At 43.1% G+C, this 27638-nt stretch overlaps 2 protein-coding genes and 1 long non-coding RNA gene across 3 annotated transcripts in view; 1 reads left to right on the top strand and 2 right to left on the bottom strand.

Moving 5' to 3' along the window:
* The first annotated feature begins 4702 nt into the window (after positions 1 to 4702).
* Vsig10l2 (V-set and immunoglobulin domain containing 10 like 2) lies at positions 4703 to 8747 on the top strand. Its single transcript, XM_047515936.1, has 4 exons — positions 4703 to 4904; positions 8321 to 8373; positions 8499 to 8607; positions 8725 to 8747. The coding sequence occupies exons 1-3, from the start codon at positions 4703 to 4705 to the stop codon at positions 8526 to 8528; spliced, it is 285 nt and encodes a 94-aa protein (XP_047371892.1). The 3' UTR covers positions 8529 to 8607; positions 8725 to 8747.
* A 1332-nt stretch (positions 8748 to 10079) lies between these two features.
* The window catches only part of Cdon (cell adhesion associated, oncogene regulated), a 97327-nt gene continuing 79768 nt past the window's right edge, over positions 10080 to 27638 (bottom strand). Inside the window, 2 exon segments of the mRNA XM_047516486.1 lie at positions 10080 to 13914; positions 14655 to 14929. Of these exon segments, the coding sequence (XP_047372442.1) occupies positions 13751 to 13914; positions 14655 to 14929 (439 nt within the window). The 3' untranslated portion in view covers positions 10080 to 13750.
* Positions 20426 to 22004, bottom strand: LOC124958461 (uncharacterized). The gene is made up of 3 exons (XR_007103889.1): positions 20716 to 22004; positions 20592 to 20621; positions 20426 to 20485 (listed from the first exon to the last, which is right to left on the bottom strand). It is a non-coding gene; the product is annotated as an uncharacterized LOC124958461 (long non-coding RNA).

Raw genomic sequence — 27638 nt, forward strand, 5'->3', positions numbered from 1 at the left:
GAGACAGGAATGGGGGCTCAATTGTTCTCATGTCCCTGCTGCCAGGTGCTCCATTGTTGGTTGGCCATGGGCTGATGCAGACTGCTGTCTCCTTCCCCTGGCTACAATGGGACTAGAACCAGGTGGGGTCCAGCTCTGGAATCCTTACACAGAAATCTCCAGACCCTGGCTTGCCAGTGACCATGTAGATCTCCCGCATCCCTAGGGTCATTGTGGACAGGCTGCTCATCAGACTGACCTGGGGTGCTTGTTAAACATGCAGATTCCTAGGCTCTGCCTGCTTTCCATGCTGGAAGATTCTGACTCAGTCATCCAGGATGAGGTCAATGAATGTGTACTTTTGTTAGATGGTCTGATGAACCATGAGGAGTGGAGACCTCAGCCCCAGTCCTTTCTAGGCAAGCGCTCTACCACTGAGCCACAACCCCAGCCCAGCCTGTCCTTTATTTTCTCAGTCAACCTCTCCTTCAGTGCATGTAAATACAAGATCCCTCAAGAGCTGTCTCTTGCCTACCAACTGCAGAATTCCTTGTGCTATCTTACTGAACCTTACAGGGCCACCTGCAGCTGCAGAAGATTAAACAGACGCTCTGGAAAAGAGGGTTGTATGTGTGCAGAACCCAGAGCAGCCCGGACGTCCTGTGTTGCTCCTTCTCTCCCCAGGCCCACCCTTCCCAACGCCCCAGTCCCCTGTGGAGGAGGCTGTGTCCATCCAAGGAGTACGGGGAAACTCTGTGGAGCTGGCCTGTGACTCTGGACCTGCCCCACTGGTGGTCCTGTGGAGCTTCACCCCCCTGGGTTCCCTGGTCCCGCGGCCTGTGGCTGTCACTGATGGAACCTCTTCCAAGGTGGAGGCCGGGGCCTCTGCACTTGGGGTCGTGAGTCTGAGGAACAGCAGCCTGGTGCTGGGGGAGCTCCAGGAGGGTGCTCGAGGCCACTTCTTGTGCCAGGCCCTGCATGTGTCCGGCGCCCAGCTCCACACCACTTACTCCTACCTCACACTGGCCGTGCTGGGTGAGGTGTCTAGCCATGGATGCAGCGAAACTGCGGCTGATCTGCATGCTGCTTTGTATCTCTCTGCATGTGCTTGCTGTTTTCTTTGCATGTGCTGGGCCCTCCAGAGAATGAGGAAACACAGGGTTGCGGGGAAAGGATGGGCAGGCAAGTCCATGACCAGCTGGCGTGGGGTCACTGGACACAGACAGATCTGGCCTGGGTCTGTAATAACAAACCCAGAGTCTCTCCCTCTGGCCAGTGCCTGTCTCCAAGCCTCAGTTACAGCTGAGTGACCCATCCCCAGTGGAAGGAGCCTCCGTGGCGGCCACGTGTGTAGTGCGGGAGGGCACGGAGCCTGTGATCTTTGCCTGGCAGCATCAGACACCCCGAGGCCCTGGAGAAACCCTTGTAGGGGCCACAGAGCCGCTGCTCTGCCTGGACCCAGTCGATCGGAAGCACCTGGGCTGGTACACGTGCAGCGCCAGCAATGCCGTCAACAGGCTGAGCAGCGATGGACTCTTCCTGGATGTCATCTGTGAGTCAGTTTGAGAGGGCTGGCATTCACCTATCCAGCCATACTTAGCCCCCTGCCATACCTCCAAGCTCTCCCAAGCCCTTCGCTGCAGGAGTGCTTCCAGCCCTCCAAGAGACTCTAATAAACTACAGCCACAGGGTACTGTGCTCATCGGTGCCAAATACAGCTCTAGTACCAGAGTTTTTAACCTTTTTAAGGTCATGAGTTCCTCTTCCAGGGAAATGTACCTACATTCATATGCATGGTTTTACTCATTGTTTTTGGGGGTGGTCTTTGGTTGTAGCATGTAAACCTCAAGTGATCAACTGAACCCTGAGAAAACACATTGGGAAGAGAGGACAGCAACCTGGTCCAAAGGCTGAGGCTGAGTCCCATGTTAGAAATCAGAGGCCCCATGGGAAAGATGAAGACTAGGTTGACCTAGAACCTGCTGTCCAATATGGCAGCCATGTGTGTGCCATTGATCACTTCAGATGTGGCTAATCCAAAGGAACTGAGTATCAAATATACACCTGATTTTGAAGACAGTCTGAAAGAAAAAATATAAAATAGCTCTTCAATAACTTTTATATTATATTGATTATATATTGAAATAGACCTCTGACTATATCTGGATAAATGAAATGTATTATTGAAGTTAAAACCTATTGGTGCTTTTTTTGTTGATTGATTGGATTTGGCTTTTTTTTTTTTTTTTTAACTAAGATTTGGCTACTATAAAATTTAAAGCAACATCTGTGGTTCACACACATCTATTGGGCAGTGCTGCTTCAGAGGTCTTAAGGAACAAGAATTAATGGCGCCCAATCTGTCTTAATGATGGCAATTTGTGGGAACTGTAAACTGGAGAGTTGGGTGAGTCAGAGATCTTGGGAAGGAGACAGGAGCATAATGGAAGCTGACAGAAATTCAGTCCCTTCTGGGAGTCAGGGAGATCATTAAAGGTAGAGAGACCAAGCTTAGGAAGCAAGAGAGAGGGGAATGTGGGTACCTGAGCAAGTGAGAAGGGTAGGCCCTGTGTTGTCCTTCCATGTTTTCTTCCCTCTGCATTCTAGAGTGACCAACCCCCCCAGTTCCAAGTAACCACCCAGTTCCTAGCACACTGGGAGATTTTCTGCCTAGCAAGCTCATTTGTACCCCCTACCTCAGCCCCCAACAGTCCCTCAGGGGAGCCCTCAGAGTCACAGCTTGCTTCCTGAGGCCCCACAGCACAGGGTGCCTATCTCCAGCAAAGTTGATAACCCTGCACTGTGCCTATGGCCTCCAGGGACTCTGAGCACCTGAGGGCCCGGCATGTGGGTTGACGTGCATACTCCTGGGATTATTATGTGAGGGAATGAAAACTGAGGAGGTATGATGGGCCTTCCTTGCTCTCCAGATGGTCCAGACAAGCCTGTGATCACTGTGGAGCCACTGGGATTCACTGAGGAGGGATTTTGGGCCAGTGAGAAGGAGGAGGTGACTCTGAGCTGCATGGCTGCATCTAATCCTCCGAGTCACTATGCGTGGCTCCGAGATGATGCTCAGGTCCACACTGGTCCCACCTATGTCATCCCCAGTGCTGGCCGCACCCACACAGGCCTATACACCTGCCTGGCCCACAATACCCACCTGGACACCCGCACCCAGACCACTGTACAGCTCACCATCTACTGTGAGTGCGTGGGTGAGGGGACACCCATGGTTGGAACTTGTAAGGCCTGTGCTCTGGCTGACCCATCCACCCTGAAGACAGTGGCACAGAAGTTGGCAGTGGTCTGAGATGGGAGGGTGCACCTGGGGAACAAAATGGAGTTGCAGAGTCAAGGGAGAAGTTAAGGAAATCATGGGAAGGGCCAGGAAGAAGGACCTTACATAGTCCCCTTCCAAGTGATTATTCCCATGGACCAGAAGCCTGAACTGAGGCACAGAGAAGGGTAGCGTAGTGACAGTGAGGCATGGTGCCCAGGGACAAAGATGAGGGTGACAAGATGGGACTTTTCATGGGAGCCTCATGGGATCTGAAACCTGCTCACCCCCTGCCCCTGCCCCTTGACCTGAGACCTCAGCATTTTCCTCACCTGCCCCTCAGAGGGATTCCACCTTTCCCTACTTGCCCACTTCTCCCTGCTTCCCTATCCTTTGATACCCCAGAAATCCACAACCCCACCTGGGCCAGGGCTGCAGGGCACTGGCCACGGAGCCTGCTCCAGCCCCTCCTCACCCACTTCCCCACCCAGATCCCCCTGCAGGGCAACCCTCCTGTGCTGTGCTTCCCACCGTTGGGGCTGTGACTTTGCTTTGCACCTGGCCTGGGGGGCTTCCAACTGCCCAGCTGCGATGGGAAGGGCCCCAGGAGACTGGCCCAACTGCTCCCAGCAACATCACCTGGAGTCATGCAGCTGTCGGGCTCCCTAATGGCAGCATCTTCACCTGCACCAGCCAGCACCCAGCCCTGGCACTGCCCACCCTCTGCAGGGTTAAACTCTGTGAGTGGATACAGGTGACCTCCAGGGTTCTAATATGCCAGACAGAGTGTAGGTAGGGTGACAGGGGAAAGCCAGAGGGGTGTGGGTCTGGGGTGGACTCCAGACCTCAGGCTCTAAGACATGCCGTGGAACAAAGAGGCGGGCGGCAGCCAGCTCTCAGCCTCTGGCTCCCACTTTCCATCCACACTGCTCTGTCCTCCTCAGTTCTGGCTTAGAGCCCTGGGACCCAGCCTCCATGATCAGCAGGCCCCCAGTGACATTACACTCTACTCTGTTTCCTGTTCATCTGGAAATGCATCTTAGCATTCTCTCTGCCAAACGTGCTCTTCTTCCTCCTCTCATCCTGGAAAGGCCCCACTCATGGCCAAGACAGAGTTCTCCCCTCGGAACCCCCAGGGAGTTTGTCTGTCTTTCTACCTACACTCTAGTACTCGCCAAGGTCTATGGGGATTGTTCGCTTAGTGTGTGCTCCCACCTTTGCCCAGCCCCTGGGCGAGCCCTGCATAAATGATCAGTGAGTGAATAAAGGAGAGACCCATGATGAAGGAAGGAGTCAGTGAAGGGATAAATGAAGGAAGAGAGAAGCGTGGGTCTGCCAAGTACTTCTCCCCACAGGGCTAAGCTGAGCCCTCTTTCCTTTCTAGGGGAACCTCCCAGGAATCCCACCTGCTGGACCACAGCTACAATAGGAGACCAGTTCATCATGCTGAGCTGCGAATGGCCTGGAGGCGAGCCTCCTGCTATGCTGAGGTGGCTTGATGGGCAGCAGCAGCCCCTGGGCAGCAGCAGCTCTTCACTAGCCGTCCACCTCCTACAGGCCCAGGGTGATCTGGCTGGCAAAGAGTTCACCTGCCAGGGCTCTCACCCACTCAGGACTCCTGACCCCTACTGCAGGCTCCAGCTGGGTAAGCAGGGCTAGCATTCTGGGACTGGAGGAGAAGGAACAGTTCTTTGAAACCAGGAGGAGGGAGTCTGGGGGGCGTGACTATGCTAGAATAGAAAGTGAGATAGGACAGACACTGATTCACCTCTTTTCCAGGGTCTCAAGTTTTTTGTTTTGTTTTGGTTTGGTTTTGATCCATAAAATGAAGGAAGTTGGTCTAGGTTAGTGTTGTCCAATATAAATATAATGTGAGCTGTTTATGTAATTTAAAAAAAAATGAGTAGCCACATTAAAATAAGTAAAAGAAGCAGGCGAAACATTTTGTTTAATTCAACATATCCAATATATTGCCAAAATAATAATAAAAATATTGATGAGCTACCTTACATTTTTTTCATCCTGTCTTAAAAATGCAGTGTAGTTACAATTACTGCACATCACAATAGTAAGTGACTACAATGCAAGAACCCAATGTCACATGTGGTTGGTCACTAGGGTACTGACAGCACTGATCTAGATGACATGGGAATGCTGGCTGTATTCCTCATTTGTATCTATTTGCATAATGGAGGAGCCTGACTATATGTCTGCTTCCTCTTTCTGCTTCATCTGGTCCACCAGTTTATTTATTAACAACTAAAGACAAAAGAACTAAATACTGTTAGCGAAACAAACAGGATCTGTCACATATAATAGATCTTACAAAATGATTTACCTCTTGGTCTCAAAGACTTGGTGACTGGTCTATTTTCTGTGGGGCTCTAAGAAGGTCCTCCACTCCAAATATTTTCTTCCCTATTAGTCTTAGGACTCCATCATAGGAGCTTCATTGACACCTTCATTGAGCCTTTATTAGAGTCAGTCCACAAAAACTGAGCATCTGCTATGGTCTAGCATTGTGCCTGGGGCCAACCAGGAGGTGGTGGGCCACTAGGGGGAAGGAGGTCTGGTCCAGGTGCAGGGATGAGTAAGCAGGACCCCTACCAGCAGGAGGAGAGTCTGGGGTGGGGTGGGGGTAGAACAGGAAGGATTACTGTTTTTTACCAGCAAACGCTGGAGCTGACTTTGATGGGAACTTGGCATAGAATTGAGTCTGAACAAGAAGACAGATTGTCCCAAGACAAAGCTTCCCAGCCCTGTAGTCTTTCCCACTGCATTCTCCATCCCCTTCACCACCAGCCAGCACCTTTCTCTGAAGCCTTCCCACTAGCTGGGACTGATCACTTGTTCCAATGTCTCATTTTCTGTCCCCACAGAAACCCCGCAGCTGGCAGTGGCTGAGTCCCAGGTATCAGTGTTGGAAGGGGGAGAGGTCTGGCTGGAGTGTGCTCTCCAGGAGTGCATGCCACCTGCCCAGCTCCTCTGGCTGGATCCCCAGCAACAGCAGGTAGAGCCAAGCACTTCGGGACTTGTGCTGCACCCTGCGGGTGCCCAGTTGCGCCTCCAAATCCGAGATGCTGACCCAGCACACCACAGGGGCACCTACCAATGCGTGGCCCGCAATGCTGTGGGCAACAGTAGCCAGAGCGTGATGCTGGAGGTCCTGAGTGAGTTGCAGGGTGTGCCGTGTGTTAGCAATGGGGTGAGAGACCGTCAGTCATAGAATGCTTTACAGGAAGGATTTGCCTAGGAATTCTCTGCTCCAAAATTTGGACACTTGAGCACCCTTGGGCCCAAGTGGACCCTCCAAAGCAGATCCTTAGGTGGGTGTAAGCATCAAGGGGCTGATGCAGTCTTGACTACAGATATGCAAAACTCCATGCAATTGCAACCACCACCTTCTCTCCTCCTTTTACAGATGAGAAAACTGAGACTAGGTAGAACTATTCGGGTTTACAAACCCCGACCTAGTTTTCCTCTTCACAGGAGCATATCTGAATGCTCAAGCATTTATAGTGGTAGATGTACAGGTGCCTACATGGGTCCCCACCTTCACTCACCTCCAGGGTATCCAGCTCCTCCCAATGTCACCATCAGACGCCTCACCTATGGGCGACACCGGAGAGAAGTGCAGCTGCAATGGGCCATCGAGGGCCCTGGGAACCTGACAAGCTTTCTGGTGCAGCGGAGGGCCAGTATCCCTGGCCCAGGATCTGGGGCTTGGGAGACTGCAGTTAGTGACATCAACCCAGAGAGCAGGGGCTGGCGGCTGGGAGGTTTGGACCCAGGAGTCCTTTATGCCTTCCGCATCCTGGCTCTGAATCATCACACTGCTGGATATCCCTCAGAGGTGAAGACACCAGGTGCTGGGGCTGGTCCCAGGGGGGACTCGCCTTTTCCCCACAGAACTGGATCCTGGTGCATCCTGTTCACAGAGCATCCCACTTTCATTCCTTTGCTTCCTTCCTGCTGTATCCTCCCAGACTTTCTCTGTCCTCTTCTCCGCCCTCTCCTCAGAGTCCTCTGATAATTTCTACTACTCTTTCCCATCCTCCTGTGGGCTCAAGAGGCTCCAGTCCTGGGGGTTGAACCCAAATTCAGCTTGAATCAGAGGAAATAAGAGGAGGTGGGGAGAGGGTGCTGGGATTACTTAAGAAGAGGACCCCACTCTGTGCCTCAGTCTCACCTTCTGGGATACGGGAGGGCTCTCAGCTTCCAGTGCTCCCTCCCCATTTTGGGGATTTCTTTCTTGGCCCATTTCCCTTTAGCCCCAAGCTGCCAAAATAAGTGGGCTTCTGCATAATGTGCCAGAAATAGAAAATTTGGCTGGGGACTCAAACCACCAAGAGCTACCAGGCAGCCAGAGCACTTCTTTCCTTGGGAGACAGCTGATCTTGATTCTTTGGGTCCCCCACATCAGCTGGAGGGGAAACTGGCTGCACCCAGCACAGACTCCTTGGTACCTGATGAGCCACTGTTGCCCACATTCAGTCATGGCTCTAAATCATGTGCACTTACCTTCTAGTGGACCCCCCCTTCAGTGCCTATCCAGCAGTGTTGGGTGCAGCAGGCACAGGAATGGTAGTGGCGACCGTGGTCTCTCTGCTGGTGTTCCAGTATGCTGCCCGGCACCCACAGACCTTCCCCTGTGAGTGGGAGTCTAAAGGGAAGGGCTGCTTGACTCCACAGGGTGGTCAGGTCTGGAGGTACCCAAAGGAAAATTCAGGCTCTGCCTTAGCTGCAACCTTTCCCCAAGGCTAAATGTCCTCCTCTGGGCCCCAGTCCCAAACTTCAGGCATCTGGGGGCCATTCCAGACTGGGTTCTCTGAGACCCTGCATGGAGCTCATTGAGAGAAGGAATACCATCCTCCTAGGATCCATAGCAAGTCAGTCAAATAATGTCCCCTCTCCTTTTCTTCCTACAGGCCTCGGTCAGTTGCTCGTACCTATGTAAGTGGGGGACCCCAGTCATTATGAGGTCAGGGATTTCCTCTAATTGGAAAGGAAGGCAGGGGAAGTACAGTTGCTACTAACTTTCCTCTCCCAATTTACCCCCAGGGGGCAAAGGCACCGACAGAGGGGAGCAAGGGAAAACACTGAGGTGCCTGCAGGTAAGCACAATTCTATCCCAAAGATTGTTATGTACGAGGAGGCCAAGGCTGTTTCTGCATGCTTGGTCTGTCCGACAACAATCTGGACCTCCCACGGTCTCTCTTCTGCCCACCTGTTTTTGTAGGCACTGAACCACCCAGCACCCCAAGTCTAGATCCTGCACAAGAACCCTCTGATGCTCCAGTAAATGTCACCATCACTGTGACTGCAACACCATGAAGCCAAAGAGGAAGGTAAAAATAGGCTCTGCAAAGACAGGTGGGAGGTGGGAATATCCTCTCCATCAGCCTTTAGTCTTAAAAACCAAAGTGGTCAAGACACCAACTGCCCCTTCCCCATCGAACACCCAGACTCTACAGCCAGTGCAAGGCCCAGCTTGCCTTGTCCCCAAGTGACTTGGTTACAAAAGAAGCCCTGGCCCAGCTCGTGGAAGATGGAGGTGGCAGAATAAGGAAGATACCCAACTGGTGAAAAGATTAGTTTTTGAAGGTGCCAGGTGTTTGAAGTCAACTGAAAATGGTGATACTGAGAAATGGCTCCAGCGCTAGAGTAGTGAGCAAGCTGGCTTTCCAGAAGAAGTTTAAAATAGACTGTGGATTTGACAATTCCTAAATAAACTCTACTTAATGCTCACGGGTACAGGGTTATTTCAATTGCAACTTGCTCAGGGAGAGGCTGACTGCTGGGTCCATGGGTGGTGAGTGGTAAGAAGCAGGGCCTAGGCGTGTCCCTTCCATTCAAGTGCAGCTTAGGAGCACCACTGACCCTGCTGCGGTCAGACTCCAGGAGTCCAGGCCAGCAAGGCACAGAGTGGAGGTGTTCCAGGAGCGGCATCCAGCCACCAGACCTGGGGGAGCTGGCTGGCGAACAGGGGCTGTTCCAAAGTCACACTCCGTCAGCTGCCAGCATGACTCACTGGCTCCAAGTGTGTGTGTGCATGTGTGCGTGTGTGTCTGAAATCTGGGTGGAACACAAACGAATGCTTGTTCAACCGTCGAGAGTAGTTAAGACTCAGAGCTGCCTCCACAGGGGACTCAGATGAGAAGAAACATCAGAGAGCCAGGGGACAATCTGCCAGTAATAAGGGAAGTGGCGCCTGACAGGAGACAGAGAACTGAGGGAAACTTAAGCAGCTCCTTTGGTTCTCACAGACTCACTTTATTAGAAAAGGGTTTGTTTCCCTTAAAGCTCTCAGGATGGGGGCTAAGATTTAAAGAAGAGTTATTTAAATATGAGGAATAAAATACAAAAGGGCCACACCCAATACAAACGATTCTCTTGGCTTTCTGGTCAGAGAAGTGTAGAAACTTTTTTTTTTTTTTTAAGGCCAGTCTCTTCTTTTGAGGAGACTAAATTTCTACTCTGGAGTTTATATGCCTAGATATGGCCCTGGGTAATGGTAAAAAATAGTGCAGGTGTGAGGGGGACCTCCTCACACCTCTTGCTTCTCTCTCTCTCTCCTCTTTCTGTCACCCTGCGGGGCGGGGTCCCTTGGTCTCCCTGGCTCAGCCTTCCCATCTAACAACTGCTCAAGATCCTACTCCTTCAGGGCCTTGATCTCTGCAGTCAGGACGAAGGGATAACTCACTGGTCTCTTGGATGTACACAGGACTGACCACAAAGGACAGAGGTGGAGGTTCCAAAAAATTTCAGACAATACACCCACCCACAATCACAAACCATTGGTCACTTTGTACAAACGGGGTATCCGAGCATCCCCATATTCAAGGGCTACTCTACATGAAAGCAGCATTTTAATATAAAATCACATCAAACAAATAAAACCTGTCAAAGCTACATCATTTAAAATATGTACAATTTCAAACACAATATTACAACTTTAGGGAAAATAAAAACATACTTTTCAATATGATACAAAACATGCATCTCAGACTTATTGCTTTAAAAAAGAGCAACACGGATGAAGTTCAATGATAAACATTAATTTCTTGGCAGTATTATAGCTGGAACGATGTGATGTGGTCAACCCAGTAGAGATGCCTTGGTCTTCAGAGAATCATTCTATAAAAGCAAAACCCAGCAACAAATACTTTCTGAAAAGGAGACTTCAAAAGGTTTTGAACATTGCGATTTAGCTTGTATGGTAGGTACCATTAGACCATCAGTGCATAACTGAAAGAAGAAAATCAAAGGGACATGGTGAAATGACAGGAATAGGGGAACAAAGACTTCGAATTCTAGGACTATGAGGAACCTGAAGAGGCCTGACCAATTTCATGATAACTGAGCAGAGTGAAGATCAAGGTCTCGGGCAGGGGTGGCATGAGGGGTATTCAGGGGAGGACCGTGGACTGTTGGAGATAGTAATGATCAGAGAGTTCTGCCAAGGTAGGACAGAGGGCGGCTTCTGCAGCTGCAGAGTCAGAGCCTCTGAGGAATTACACAGTAGGGGTGGACGATAGCACAAGTTACTGGACAGGTTCCACCAGGAGTGAACCACAGTGCTTCTGGAAAGCAGTATGGGAAAAACAGGAGAACCGCAGGTGATGACTCCAGATAAACTGGGTTCCAATTTAGCTCACTGTGTGACCCGGGAATTTTCACACTAACTTGGTAGATTTGTTGTGAGGGTAGAATGACATAACAGTAACTAGCACTGAGCTCAGAGCTCGGGACACAGGAGTTCCTTAACAAATGTTAGTACTGTCCCCCACAATGTCCTATGTCCTCTTATTTCCTGGGAGAAGTGACATTAATTAGGACTGTTTCTGGTGACCCTGCAGGGCATGAAAGTTCAGAGCAATTCACGTTTAGGGAGAACTCATAACTCCTAAAAATAAAGGCTATTTATGTATATATATATATCTATATATCTCTATATTTATATTCATATTTATAAATCTCAATATATAAAGGCATTTTTTATAAATAAAATACAATAAAAGGGATAACACTTAAAACAGCGTTACTAATCATATAAATAAAGCAGTCCAGAACGAGATTGCCCTAAAGGTAAAGTTAAAAATTTTCTTTTCCTTGTGGACAAGTCCCATATTCAAACTCAATCTTTAGAAGCAGTTTCTGACCTAAGGCTAATCCACCTGTTTCATGAATCAAAATGACTGCCATGGACACCTATTCCCTAGTTTCTTCAAACTCCCTCTGTGGCAGCACTACTGTAACTTGGTTGGTACAGACAGGGTATGTCTTCATGTTCTATGTACTAGGACTTTGTCCTTTGCTAGTCAGAAAAGTAAGGGCTGCAGCTATCCCCCTCCAAAGTTAATTGCATCTAAGCAACACAAAGAATGAATCTAGTATACTACAGGCATGGACATCAGAATGTAGAACTTGCTTTTCTTACAGCTCTAATATCCAGCTATGGCACTATATTTACTATATTCTACTGGAGGTAACTCTAGTTTAGTGACCCAGCTGAAATAGCACATTTTCTCTATCAGTTCTATTTATAAAATATATAAACATATGTAAGGAAAACTGATGCATTTACATAGAAAGTTGATTAGCACAGTATTCTATTATTCTATCCCACTGCAATTTCTGAGAAACTAGTTTTTTATTTTTTTAATTTTTTTTAACTTATGCTATAACTGCTTGATTTTATGTAAGGAGAATAATTGTTTCTTCCCCCAAGAGATGCACAATCCAAAAAAGAGAAGTGATTCATTAAAACCTGACTCAAGCTACGAAATGCATTTATGGTGTTTTGATTTTTTGTTGTTGTTGTTCTTTTCCTAATACTGAGAAGAAAAGTCTTCCAAAGGCAGTTGTAATGTACTTGTCATTCAGAGGAGGCAGCAACTGTGATGCATGAGCTTTGTTTACCAAAGCTTTAGGTGCCTGATTACAATGCATTCTGAAAAACAAAAACAAAAACAACAAGAAACTAAAACAAACAAACCAATCTTTTTCCTCATTAAGTTCTTGACACTCTGGATCTTGATATTTTGGATTTTTTTTTTTTTTTTTCAGTGCGGGGGATTGAACCCAGGGCCTTGTGCTTACAAGACAAGCACTCTACTGACTGCGCTATCTCCCCAGCCCAATATTTTGGATCTTGAGTGTGCCCCAAAAGTCCAAGTGTTAAAGGTTTGGTCCCCAGGGTGGCACAATGGGGAAGTGGTGGGACTTTTCATAGGTGGGGTGAGGTTTTTAGTTCATTGGGGTGTGCCCTTGAAGGGGACTGTGCCCTTTCCTCTTTCTCCCTTTGTTCCCTGGCTTGTGATATAAGTGGCTTTTGCTCCACCACACATCTCCTCCATGATGTGCTGTCTCGGGGCAGGCCTAAACCAATGGGGCTATTCAATGGTGGACTGCAGTCTCTAAAACTAGAAGCCATAATAAACCTTATTTCTTTATAAGAAAATAACCTCAGGCATTTTGTTAGAGTGATTAAAAGCTGACACACACACTCACTCACATGTTTCTAGCTGCTATACATACTGGAAGTGAGAAAATGAATATTGTCAAGTGAGGTGGCACCATGAGCATATACCTATGAAATGGGAGGAAGAGCTTCTGTCAAGAAATGTCACTGTACCCCTTCACTTCTTTCTTTCTTTTTAAAATGTGTACCTTTTTCTTCAAGTCACTGCTTTACAGTTGTCTTTTTTGTTGTTGTTGTTCCTACTCTTAGAAATAGTAAAAAATGAGCCAGGTGATGACCACTTTATAAACTAATGTGGTTTTAAAGCAGTGGAATATTAAGGCATTAATTTCTCTCTGGTTGTACTTGTCTTTGTGCATTCTGCAATAATACAATTAGACCTTACATTCTCCGTGTTCACAACACTGGTTATGGTTGGTGCCTAGAAGACTGAACATTGCTTGGTGCCCATGTGCAGACAGAAGGTAAATTAGCAGGCCACATGAGCTCTCTGGGGAAGGCACTCTTACAAAATTTATCAGCCAGATCTGTTATTAGAAACATTGGGTTGCAAGTGTGGTTGATTTCAAAATGTTCTCAGGTTTGTTAACATAAAATTGAATGACAGTTTTCCTTCTGAAAATGTGAATGGTGGCCAACTTTAAACGGCCTGTGTAACTCCCTCACAACTGAATCGTCAATAGACTGCACCCATGGCTAAAGGAGTTTTTAGTGTCACTGAGGGTTTTGGAAAACATGGAGTGATCCCTCTGCTGTCCAGATGATTGAAAACTATGCAAAAGGCCATTTCCTACTGAGGGGAAAAGAAGGAATAGGGAAGGAAATTTTTAAGGCATAAATAATATAAAAGGACACACATTTTAAGATACATTCATATGACATTACTACAAAAAATAAATAACAATTTTCTGTGATTTGAATTAATGTCCTTCATACAGTTCATTCCCAGGCCTGTTTTGTGCAGTTACTGGCTTGAAGTGGGAACATGGCTATGTATTTGCACATCCTCAGGTTTCCTGGGGTTGGAGAAGGACCCCTGATGAGCTCTCTGACGGAATGTCAGGAGGAGACCACGCAGTCTTCTCAGTACAGTCCTCTGAATCAGGTGGCAAAATCAGAGGTTTCCAACTTAAAATTTTGTTTTCTGTTTCTGAATGGTCACAGCTATCTCCTGAAAAGAGAAAAGGTTTGGGAATGTTAATGAAATGATAAAAGCTGATTTTTCACACAGCAGTCTAAAAATGTTACTTTGGGCAATAAAGAAAGAATAATGAGCAAAAGTAGAGCCTGGTTATGTTTGGTTTGAAGTTGGAGATAGACTTAAAAGGTTTTTAAAAAACTGGGTACGGTGGCATATACCAGAAATTCTGAAGATATGAGAGGTTAAGGCAGGAGAATTGTCAGTTTGAGACCAACCTCAGCAACTTATCAAGACTCTTGTTTCCAAATAAAAAATAAAAAGGTTTGGGGATGTAGCTCATGGTAGAGGGCTGTTAGGTTCAATCACCAGTACCCAGCCCCCACCAAACAAAAAGGTTTAAAATACAATTGAGCTCTGATAAACAGTTATACAATTCACTGGATATTAAAACAAACCCCTCAAAAGTTCCAAAAGTTCCATGTTTACAAAATGCATTCTTCCTGCAAGTCTTGTGCTCAGATGCAAAGTGAATCCAAACCTATTGGGATATATTTTTCAGAATGTAATGGGATTAACCACCTGAGATAAAGGACATGAGTAATAACAGAATTTTAAAGAATCCTTTAGCTGTTTATCTATTCCTGAACTATCCAACACCCTTGCTCAGTCTCTTAAGATATACATGAGTGATTAGAGAAAACTCTCCTTGATACAGTCTTAGCTAACCAAAGATCATCTAGAAACCTAAGGTTTTAACCAGCTCCCCGTACCTCTGTTAAATTCTGCTGTGTCTTCTGTAGATTCAGAATTGATGCCATTTATATTGTCCTGACAGCAGGTATGCTGGGTAGGTAGTGGTGCCACCCTGTCCTGGATACTGTCCTCAGGTAACTGGCCACAGTCAGGGACTGTGGAAGCCAGACACATAGGCATCTTCACGGCATTGAGGGGCTTCATTTCCAAACCATCCTGAGGATAAGGTGCTATCACTGGGACCATAGGAAGGGTGCTGCTGCTAAAAGTGCTGTTGGTTTTGGTGAAACACCTGTAGAATTTAAAACAAAAGAAACAGAACTGTGTCTTGAGGGATAGACAACTACAATGGGCTTCTTTCAAAGTACTGGTATTTTGAATTCAGATTCTTAAGAAAGCTTGATGCCTAAAAATAACTGATTTGATGCTTGAAATATCAAAACCTTGGAGATTACAATTATAGTGGAATATGACAGGAAAATGCACCAAAAAGCAAACCACCTCAGAATGGAACCTGAAATGACAACTTGTTTTAGTCCAATGCCAGAAGTTAGCTCCTGTGGTTCCCAAATACAGTCACACAGAAAGAAAAGGCCATCATCCACTGGAAGGAATGAGGAAGAAAAAAAAGAAGCACAGGAGAGAAAGCTAAGAAAGTTACGGTCACATGAGAGAAACGGCCTTCTGAAAGTTGACAAAAACACACTGCTTTGAAAACATACATACTCTCTCGTTCTTGGAGGAAATACTAAAATAATTCAAAATTCAAGAGTACTTTATTTTTCATTTCTTTTTCATTATAGAAATAATTGCTGGAACATTGTGCTTTGGTTCCACACTACTTTTATTTCCTGCCTTTAACTAAGATATGTGCCTTAATTTTTTTTCTTTCTGTTTTGCAAACTGGGTACTTTCTATTGATTTATCTTCTGGTTTGTTGACTCTTCTGTTGTCTCCATTATGCTGGTAAGATCATCAAGTACATTTTCCACTTCAGTGTTTATACTCTTCGGCTCTGGAATTTCTACTTGGATTCTTTTTTCAGTATCTTTCTCAGCTGAAATTCCCCTTGTGTTCATCTATTGTGCATATTTTCCTTTAAGTCCTTGAACATGATCATAATTGCTGTTTAAAATCATTGTTGGTGAACTGTGACACTTGGGTCATCTGAGGTCTGCTTTTTGTTTTTTTTTTTTTTTGTTTGTTTGTTTGTTTGCTACGAGGGACTAAACCCAAGGGTGTCTAACTACTGAGTCACATTACCAGTACTTCCCCCCCACTCCTATTCTTAATCTTGTATTTTGAGACAGAGTCTCACTAAGTTGCTGAGGCTGGACTTGGACTAGCAGTTCTCCTGCCTCACCACTCAAGCTGCTGGGATTACAGGTATGTGCCATTGTACCACCACACTCAGGGTCTGTTTCTATTGATCTTTTTTATCCCCCTTAAGTATTACATTTTCCTGTTTTTGGAAATGGATAGTAATTTTTCTTTTTTAACTGGATTTTCCCTCTAATTTTCTGGTTGTTCTGTTACTGTTGAACTGTCTTCTGACACCTTTTTCTTGAACCCCTGCTTCAAGACTAGAGAATCCTTTTAGGCAAAAACCCATAAATCTCACACTGTCTCTCAAGGGCAGACTCTTGTTTAGTTTCTGTCTATTCTGATCACGCTCTTAAAACTCTCAAATTGTTAATAGAAAACTTGAAAGTATTAAGATCTATCATTATTGTCTGTTGATGTTCAAGATCTTTCACTATCACTGAAACTACAGGCTCATAAATACATTTTTAAATTTCTAAAATAGAGAGTAAAAAATACTTAAGGTGACTTATCACTGGGGCTTACACATTAGGAGACACATGGTTGGACAGTTAAATGCTGGAGCTAGGTAATGTAGATGACAAAGGTAAGAACCCCATTTTTTTTCAATTTTTTTAATTTTTTAGTTGTAGATGGACACAATACCTTTATTTTATTTTTATGTGGTGCTGAGGATCAAACCCAGGGCTCCACGTGTACCAGGCAAGCACTCTCCCACTGAGCCACAACCCCAGCCCCAAAGATAAAAATTCTTTATTTCCACCTTTTAAACATGAGATGGTATGTTTCTGATGCATAGGAAAATCAGTAAAAGAAGCCCATGTTACTATTACTAGGAATCTGTTGGCTCAAATTATTGGGAACATCGAATGCTAAGAATGAAGGTAGGTACAAGCCTGGAAAAAAAAAAAAAAAAAAGATATCTGTCAGTAAACCAAATTCTAACTCAGATAATTCCAATTTTAATTTCAAATAAATAAATATACTCACCATACAGTTAATGGAATTCTGACACCAATCATCTGGAATAAAAACCAAATATGTCAGGTGTCATTTGTAGAGAATAATTTTGAGCACAATATGATCAATTATGATTCTAATTTAACTTTAAATAATATAGTAAAAAACAAAGAAGTATATGCCTGCTTTGAATATGACCTAAGTCTTTCCATGCATGTCTTAAACCAATAAGAAGTGAAGGAACAATGGCACAGAAGGAAGTTCACTGATGTCAGAATTGGAGCACAGGGCTAGGCAGGTATGACTCTGGAAGAGAAGGGCATGCCTTATTTGTTCTCCTCAAGACTGTATTCAACTGGGACTGTTAAAGTGTTCATGTTATCAGTGTCTTCCCTTCCTATACTTTGGTGTTAGTCCCTTCTACTCTCTCAGTATTCTAGGAATACAGAAATCCCCCATGGATTCAATCATGTAATCCATAGACTCTAAGTAGGGTAAAATATGGGTTTAGGTTAAAGGGGAAAAAAATATTTTCTGGATTCAAATGAGAATTTAATAAGTATTATGGTTGATATAAATAATGTTATCTAGAAGAACACTTTATTTAAACAGTGCTTGCTGGATACCTTCCAGATGTCAAGCACTGTGGTAGGCACTGGAAACATAAAAGGTAAATATAGCAGAGGTCCAGCTCCAGTCCAGCAGAGACGAACAAGTAAACAAATGGTTACAACGTGACACTGCATTATATAAGGAAGTATAAAAGACACTGGGAGCGCTTTGAGATGGGTACAGATGTGTGACTGATGAGACCAGGGCAAGTCCCACAATGTCCAGTCTGACACTGGTGTATATTCTTCTAGACTGTATCAGACTCTACTGTCTCATAACTAGGGAATTTATCTTAGATAGCAATTATGAAATTAGAGAGTAAGGGGGAATCTGACTTCAAAAAATCAAAAATATCTCTGGTCAGGGCAGTCCATGTAGATACCATGATTTGTTAGAAATGATTCTTAAAAATTAAATTCCTTGTTTCTGGTTCTAACTCAGTGTTTTGTATTAGAGCAACTATCCTGCTACAAACAATGAAAAATATTTAAAATTTTTATTTTAAATCTGTGCAAGACATCAGAGAGCTACCACAGCAGTTGAGTAGCTGCCATTTTAGGGAGAAGGTAAATATGAACCTGAGTTTTGGCTCCACTTTTCCTAGGGGGACATTTATCATTCAGTGCAAAATGAAACATGGAGATGTCAAGACCATGGATGCTAAGAAGCTAAGAAGTTGAGCAGAGTTTTGGCTGTTTTGTGAGACCAGGAAGACAGACTGGAGTTCAGAGCCTGCCTGCCAGGGAGAAATGGCCCGGTAAATATACCTGGCTTTTAATTGGAACCTTAGAAGGACTGAATTCTATAAATAACAGTGAAACAGGAATAGACAGGGCTTTTACAAAGACTCCAACTCAGCATTAAATCGATTCAGTCCCAGACTGGCTTAAAGTGATCTGCCCCTTACCCAACTGCCTGTCAAAAGCAAAAGTAAAGCCTTCCTGGTAGAAGAAAACATCATCCAAAACCTGTGCCAGTTTCTATATGTAATGTCCAAAACTAAAAAAAAAACAAGTAACAAGGGGCTGGGGATATAACTCAGTTGGTAGAGTACCTGCCTTGCAAGCACAAGGCCCTGGGTTCAATCCCCAGCACCGCAAAACAATAACAACAACAAAACCTATTTCAGGAGACAGGAACAAGTGATGCAGATACTGAGTTGGCAGACTTTTTAAAAACTGGATGAATAAATTCAATAAAATAGATGACAAGAATGTTCACACAAAACTTAAATCTAATAATAATCACTTGGAATTTCAGAGACCAAAAAGTTGAATAACTGAAAATAAGAACTCAAAGCATGAGGATAAGAGCAAGTTGGGCACAGAAGAACAAAGGATTACTGAAGAGGAAGAACATCATTGCACAGTCTTCTGACTATAGCACAGAGGCACAAAGGGATGGGAAAAAAGGCTTACAAGACATATGAGGCATAGCGTATAAAAACTCTATGTATGGTTGGAGTCTCTGAAGGAGAGAAGAGAGGTAGTGAGACAAACTATTTGGAGACATAAAGGATGAGATTTTTGTAAAACTGATGAAAGCTCAAGCTACAGATCCAGTGCTCTGTGAACCCTAAGCAAAAGAAACATAAAGAAACAACACAAATGTCAAAAATTAACAATGGTTGGAAGCAAAATACAAAGAGAAAATCATGAAGACAGCAAGAAGAAAAAAATACAATACCTTGAAAGGAAATAATAATTGAACAGATGATTTAACAGAAAAGACAGAAACAGCAAAATAAATGAATGACATCTTTTCCTCCACCCCTACCCAGGGGCTAAAGCTGGCCTCAAACTTGTGATCTTGCCTCAGCCTCCTGAGTAGCTGGTCAGAATGACATCTTTAAAAGGCAAAAAAGAAGCCAGAATTCATGGCTTATGTCTGAAATCCCAATTAGTTGGGAGGCTCAGGCAGGAAGACTATGAATTGGAAGGCAGCCTGGGCAACTTAGCAAGACCCTGTTTCAAAAGAAAAAAAGAAAAAAGAAAATAACTGCTAACCTAAAATTCAATAAATAGTAAAACACTAACACACACACACACACATACACGCACACACACACATACGTGTGTATTCTCTCTCGCTCTCTCTTTCGTTCTCCTTTAAAAGGAAGTTGGGTCCCACCTACATTAGAAGAAATACAAAACCTATACTGAAAGAAATACTAAAGGAAAAATTTCAAGTTGAAGGAGAATGAGTAGAAACAGAGGAAAGGAAATACTGAAAGGAATAGGTCACAACAAAATGGAAGTATAGAAATTCTGAATGAACACTGACTGCAAAAAATAACTGTTATGTCTTAGGGGATTTTAAGTATTTTTAGAATAAAAACATGTAACCTAAAACACTGCATTGTCTGGAAAGTGGTAAAAGTACTAATGCACACATTAAACTCTAAAGTCATAATGTCTAGCACCAAGCACATGGCAAAGAACAGACAGTAGGGACTCGAACATATAAAGTAAGTAAATAAATAATAAACCCTGGAACACCAGAACATCAGACTTTTTTGGTACTCTTTCTTAAGCCAGTGCATGAATTATTAGGGAGCAACAATTAAACTAATTAATCGAAGTATTTTATGATACCCCATACCCAACAGTAAGATGAGACATGCATATTAAAGTGGGAATGAACTGATACACTCACCCATTTGCTTTTTGTATCACAATACTAGTTATCTCTGTCCTTGTTCAATATTGGCTCTGTTGCTTGTACTTTTTTTTCTAATATTTGTCAGCTTCAAAGACGTCTGACCTAAAACTTAAGTCCCCTGGATGACAAGCAAGGACTGTCCTCAGCATCAAGAGGCTCTTAGAATAGTGAGACAGAGCACAGTCAGGTACTTAATGAAATTCTCCAATCCTGTTGGAGTCAGACACACTAAGTGAGCTTGATGTTTCATTTCTCTGCAAGAATTTGAAGGCAATGGAAAGATGCTAGGGACCTACATTGAAAAGACCAAGAAGTATCAGATCAAAAAGAAAAGCTTTCATTTAAAAGAAGTAAAAGTGAGCTGGTGGTGGGGGGGGGGGGGACGGACGACGACATACTTGCCAGAATCTGAGAAACCAGGGCAGTTCCTACAAACAAAATGTTACACATTAATAATTTGTTTACATGGGCCAACATGAGTGAATTTCATAATGTTCATATAACAAAACCCTGAGGACTTACCAGACAATGAGATGCCTTACATCTTTCTTCTTTTCCTTTTATTTTCTTTTTTTCTGCTCTTTAATTTAAGGCAAAGTTGTAGCATGAGATTTTTGAATGAAGTCTAGGTATATTCTAACAATATGGTTATATTAGAACATTTGTCAGAACAAACAACAGTGAGGTTATATTGATGTGGCAGGACTAAGAGGCAGGCAAAATGGAAGAGCAAAGGCCAACTACAAGGTATGAAAGGTACTCAGGGGACTGACACAGGTTTATGTGCCAGGAGTAAATGAGCATATTAAATACACATCTAGAAATTATGGATTTTTTTTTTTTTTTTTTTTTGGTACCAGGGTTTGAACCCAGGGAAACACATCCCCAGCCCTTTAAAAATTTTTTTTGAGATAGGGTCTCACTAAGTTTCTGAGGGCCTCCAACTTGTGATCCTTCTGGCTCAGCTTCCTAAGCCATTGGGATTACAAGCGTGTGCCACCATGCCCTGCTGAAATTACAGGTACTTAATGAGAGAAAAATACAATTCCTACTACTTATTCTTTAGCATTCCTTTTCAGATAAGTGAAACAGTAAATAATAGCAGAGTTTAATTTTATTCTGAAGTATGACTCTTAATTACTAAAGTGTAGTGGGTAGTAATATAATCTGAGTTAAATCTGTAAAGTGGTCATAACCCCAAATTTCAGTATGACAAACCACACTGATTTAAAATTTTCTAGTACACTGAATCATAATCATCAGCAATTAGCCACTTAGCCAATCAAATATAAATAATTCCATTCCCTTACTTTCAGTTCAGTTCCTGATGTCTGTGTGGCAATGTAAAAATGGCTTTAACCTGGCCGTTACATGTTGATACAAACATCTAAGACTCAGTTTATAAAAAAGGGATATAATCTATATTCTAAATATAATTAGGTATAGCATGTGAAAACAGTTCTTCTGATGATAATGCCTTTATGAAATTTCCTAAATTTCCAAAATAACATCTAAATAACATGTAAATAAAAGTGACTCAAATCTACAGGTAGTAAAAGGAAGAACAGGACAAATGTCTGATAATGTGTGTCCTTCAGTGAGATGCTCTTACAATGAACACTTCGCAGTTTATACAATATATAAGGTGCAATTTCACTATCTTCACTTCTTAAATGGTCTTTCAAAAATGTTACTACCAACCACCATTTGACCCAGCTTCCCACTCCTTGGCCTATACCCAAAGGACTTAAAATCAGCATACTACAGAGATACAGCCACATCAATGTTCATAGCTGCTCAATTCACCATAGCCAGATTGTGGAACCAACCTAGATGCCCTTCAATTTTTTGATGAATGGATAAAGAACCTGTGGTATATATGTTATAGAATGGAATACTACTCAGCCATAAAGAATAATAAAATTATGGCATTTGCAGGCAAATGGATGAAATTGGAGAATATCATGCTAAGTGAGATAAGCCAATCTCATAAAACCGAAGGACGAATGATCTCACTGATAAGCGGATGATGACACATGATGGGGGGGTGGGTGTGGGGCAAGAATGGAGGAAGGAGGGGCTATAGAGGGAAAAGAGGGGTGGGGGGGAAATAACAGAATGAATCAAAAACTATTGCCCTAGGTAGATGTATGATTGCACAAATGGTATGCCTCTACTTCATGTACAGAGAAACAAGATGTGTCCCATTTGTTTACAATAAAAATAAATTTTTAAAAAAATGTTACTACTGGCTTAAGTGGAATCAATGTTTTCACTGAGTTCCTTCGAGCTCCATCAAACTACTTTTCTTAATATTAACTTTAACAATATTGAGTAAATGGAACTGTGTGCATCTTGCCACATAGAAAAACCTGTGCTGTTCTTTAAGAACTCCAAAGTTCTGGGGCCTTTCAGTTTACTAAGAAACTTCTTAGCAAATAAAAAAGGCCTGACCCTCCCAATTTGTAAGATAGGAAAATGGCTCTACTATAGTATCACAAAAATAAATAAGTAAAATCTTCTTTAACTGACAATCTGAACGACATAAACAAGGAAATAAGAGATTGGTATAGTAGTATAAGACTGTGCGCAGAAGAACAGGTGCTTTAGTAGTTGACTAAACATTTCTGTAGAACTATACAGCATCTCTGAAGTATTTTCTAGAGAAGTATTCCATTTCTGAATATATAACTCAGTGTGCTATGAATGTTTGTGTACAGAGTTAACCTGTTTAGATAATTATATAAATTTTGCATTAAGTATCTTCTTTTGATTATCCCTGGAGAGCAAAGACTAACTGTTCATCAATCTCTTGGATGTGTGACACATTTTCATGCATGTGCTCTGGAGACTTCTGAAATAGTTCCATCTTGGTGGTGGGCTGATGTTCCACTACCGCCGCTGTTTCCTCTTGCTACCAGGTCTCCGTCATTTTGCTGACCTAGCCCTTATTCTGGGGAAAAATCAGTTACTATGCAACAGAACCCTGATGACGTTTCTCCAGGGCTGTGGCTGCCCTCCATTCTCACTGTCACTTCACTTGATGCTGCAATGACCCCAGCTAGAGTGGGACTTTCCTTTGGGGGATTAATTTATCAGTGACAACCACAATAAATGCTGGGTGACAATAACAATGGCAAGTTGACACACACACAGCTAATAAATGAAAGATCTAAAGCACTACCCCAAGACCACCGGCACTTAGTCTTTGTATTAGGAATGAATACAGATTTGGGGAGATATATAACCTCCTCAAAAGAAAGGCCCTTATAAAACTAGAACAGTGCTCTAAATTTTTTCCCTTAGGAAGGAGATAGATTATCATAGATGAAGAGAAGCTGAATCTTGGAGTTTGTATATTTTCCTCCTTTGGCCGTATAGCTCGCTCTGAGTAGTTAAGTAGCTGGAAATAGGAAAGAGGCTGGGTTATAACAAAATGAACTGCTAGAAGAAAGAGTTTAGATAAACTAGACAATAATGAACCAACTAAACAGATCAAAACCCTTGGCCTGAAAGAAATCCTACTATGATAAAATGTTCTCTACATCCTAATTTTATTTGAGTATCTCTGATATCCATGGGGGTAAAAGCACTCCTAAATCCAACAAACACACATAGGCCTTAAAATCTTGCAAAATCTTGGAGACCATTTGTAATATCAGTGTTTTCTAAAGCACTTTTCCCAATTATTTTCTTTTTCCTTTCTTTGACTATCAGCCATGTAGCTTGTACTGTTTTTTTCCCCCCAGAGGAATTAGACGCATTTTTCCAGGGTGATATTTGCTTGGCTACTTCCTGCCCATTTCCAGTCTCTCTAGGACACTTAAAAGTTAATTTCTCGTTCTTTCCTGATGGGACTGCTCAGTTGGTTCATCTGTAAATTTCATCAGTGTCTTCTCTACTCTTTCTTACAAATTATCAAGACTGATGGCAAATAGTCCTGATTTAATGTTAATTCCTTCCCATTCAACTAGCCAAGCAACTGACAAACCACATTTGATTACATATCCAGAACTGCGTTATTGCCTTTTAAATTGAAGAGAGGAGAGGAGAAAGGTAGAAAACTTTTTGATTCATTTGATTCAAATCTATTTAACTCTTTAAGTACCCAGATTGCACAAAGATTTCTCCATTAAGCCTTTAGTGGAGGGGACCGGCTCCCTGCAAAGCTGTACTGAGTATGCCTCTTTCTAGCTGTTCGTAGTGAGCTAGTACATACTACTAATATTACATTACACTTAAAACCTGAAAGGGATCAAGTCAAGGAAACAGTGAGGCAGGCAGTCATTTATAACATGCCGTAAGAGCCCCAGAATCAAATAAAAACCTCCACAGACGGCTACAGTGCACCCTCCCCTCTTCCTCACTGCCAGCTTTTCACATCCCTACTACAGTTAAGATGATACAAGTCAGTGTTTTCTCTCCAGATGGCTGTTACTAAAACAGAAGGATGAGAGGAGGGACGGGGGCTGGCAACGACTTGTTTCTTAAAAGCCCACTTCAAGAAAAACACTCAAATTCAAGCACGGGAATGTAAAGAAAAAGGAAGATGGAGCAGCAGGGCTCAGTGCAGGTGAGACTCATATAGGACGGGCCCTACGGGAGGCATGTCCAGTCCTCAGGCATCTGTGGAAGATGAAAGGTGAGTCAGATAAGGCACCACTGGCTCTGAGAGATAGACCTGAAAAGGTGAAGGTAGACTCAAGGGTGAAGGCACCCCTCCCTCCCTTGGCAGTGTTTCCCAGCTCAGCGATCACACTCAGTCACCTAGACCTCCTCCTCGGCCCTCCTGCCATCAATTACTTGATTCTTTATTTTAAAAAAAAAAATCTCTCAGACCTATCTACTTCTAAATCCCAAATCTCTCCAACTCTCCGGGCTCTCTCCTTGTGTACCACTACCACCCGAGTCCGCTGTTGCTCATCCGGACTACTGTAACTGCCATTTAACTGTCACCCCTCCCCATCCTCTCATGGTCCACCCAATTTAATCTCCAAATGGCACTGATAGTGATCTTAAAAGACTGAGAACTATGACAGTGTTATCCTGCTTTAAAATCTTTCGTGAACTCGCCGCGGCTCTGTGTGATGTGATTTCACTCATCTTTTACCTCTGACCCCTTCGCTTACTAGCTTTCTGCTGCAGAGCCTCCTTTACGTTCTTGGAGTCACTCAAGGGTACTCTCTAAAGCACTCTGCTTTAGAGATCTTACACAAATAGTACCCTTTGGCTGGAAAGCTTTGACTGTGTCTCCTTCCCTCTAACCTAATCTTACAAATTCTTCTGAGCTTAGCAAAAGTCACTTGCTTAGGAGGTCTCTCCTTTGTAACACATTCTTTATTTTTCTTTTATAATATACAGTCTTAATTATAAATTCATTTTTATGGTTTATGTCATTTTGAAAAGGATGTCTCCCCCATCGAACTATACAGACAAGGCAACGCCTGCTGTCTGTTACTATATCCCCAGCACCCAGCTTAGTGCTTGGCTCCTACAGACCTTCCACAAATGTTTGTTGAATGAATAAATGAATGAATCCTCTTTTTCTTTTCTACTTTCCCTATTTAATCATGCTCCTTTTCCATCCCCATTATGCTTTGAAGATATATCACGGTGGTAAGCAAAAAATAATAAAAGCAATGATGTCTTACAAAAACAATGTCTAATCATATTAAATATGTAAGAAATAAAAGAAAATCAAGTCAAATAATTAAATATATAAAAATAATCAACTGGCCAAGGCATTAGATCCCTTGATGATCTCATTCATTTTTCAATTCTATCACTTTAATATAAAATCTGTATGACAGTCCCAATCTACACCCCAACCCCAAGACCAGTCTCTGGTTGTCCCAGTCATTGGTTGCTTGTTCAATGGGCTCAGGTACACGTGCATATGAGCTCCTGGACTTAGGTATCAACTGGTAATTTGAACTCTAAATGCCTGAGATCAAATCTGTCACCTGTCATTCATGTGTCATTTTATTGGGTTTTTTAGTTCTATGGTCGCCACCCAGGAAATAACCAATCTGGATGCTTTTTTTCCCCCTAGAATCCCTCTTAGACAATGTCAGACAATGGCCAAGTCTCAAAGATGCCAACTGTGCCATCTCGCTCATCCCTTCCTCCCCATTCCTTGTATGGAGGCCAGGTTTTCCTTACAGTGACATCTAACTGGTCCCATCCCTCCAACCTGTGACCTGTCACCATTCATCAGGTCTAAACACTCTCAACAGATTATACCTTTTCTCAAAATTTCACATAAATTAGGATGTACTAGCCCAGTGTTTCTCAACATTTACCCCATGTCTCCTTTCAATTAATGTAAAAGTCTCACCCTTTTGTACTTTATATTACAGAAAAAATAAGAACTTTTTTCCATTCCATAAATATAAAATAATAAGATTCAACCATTATTTTTTCAAGCTCTACTTCTATATTCCTAGCTCTGCCTGAGACTCACTACTGTCAGACTATGGGTATCTCAAGGTAATACCAAGTACATGGTAAGCACTCAATAAATGTTTATTAAGTAGACTACAAAACTCTGACATTATATCTCCTGTGATATACACTAAGTGCAATTTTCCAGTTTTATATCCTACCTCTTACTTTCTACTTGCATTTCATCAGCTAGTAATACTATTGCAGTGGCTCTCAAAGCATGGTGTCAGGACCCCCAGCATCAGTGTGCCTTGGAAACTCATTAAAAATGCAAATTCTCAGGCCCTACTCTAGAAGTAGAGAGCCTACTAATCTGTATACTTAGCAGTGCTCCAAATGTTTTTAAAGCACACCATGGAATCTGACTATTTATTCTTATGTAAGCATTACCCTTCCCACTTCCATGACTACTCTTGCAAATTCCTTCTACATAGGAACAGTTCAGAACTTAGTCCAGTGCCTGGCTACTGCTCAGTAAGTGTTTTCTGATTAAATAGCCCCAAATTCTACAATGTCATGTAGTTCAGCTGAAATAATGCCTCTTCTTATGTATACGCCATTTTGGTCTGCATTATGAAATGCAAATTTGTTAGAAAATAACACTGATATTCTAAAAAAGATACATTGAGTACAATTGTGCATATTTTAGAAGTAAATTATATATCACTGACCTCTCTGTATTCAAAATTTATTACAAATTTTGCTGTTTTATTGGATCTTGAGAGGTGATATCTGTTTTCAATTTTGAAGTTGTAAGAGTTAGAAGCATGAAATGTAATGATTTCAATCTCCACAAAAGAAGTTAGTTACTTATTGATATTTATCTGTCCATTTATTAAGTGTCAAAATCACACAGTAGCTCCTGGGAGTCAGGGAGATATTTAGCTAGTCTTAGAAGCAACACAGACAAATAAATACTTGCCTTCAACTGCAGGTGCTTGTGTAAGAAGAATACTTAAGCCACAGAGAAACAGAAGTTGGTGTTTCCAAGCTGAAGAGAA

Source organism: Sciurus carolinensis, chromosome 11, assembly GCF_902686445.1.
Source record: "Sciurus carolinensis chromosome 11, mSciCar1.2, whole genome shotgun sequence".
In the NCBI taxonomy this organism is placed as follows: Eukaryota; Metazoa; Chordata; class Mammalia; order Rodentia; family Sciuridae; genus Sciurus; species Sciurus carolinensis.

Coding starts and splice junctions, on each gene's coding strand:
- Vsig10l2 (XM_047515936.1), top strand. CDS start 4,703: ATGCTGAGCTGCGAATGGCCTGGAGGCGAGCCTCCTGCTATGCTGAGG. Junction 4,905..8,320: donor CTACTGCAGGCTCCAGCTGG/GTAAGCAGGGCT, acceptor ATTTACCCCCAG/GGGGCAAAGGCACCGACAGA. Junction 8,374..8,498: donor AAACACTGAGGTGCCTGCAG/GTAAGCACAATT, acceptor CTGTTTTTGTAG/GCACTGAACCACCCAGCACC.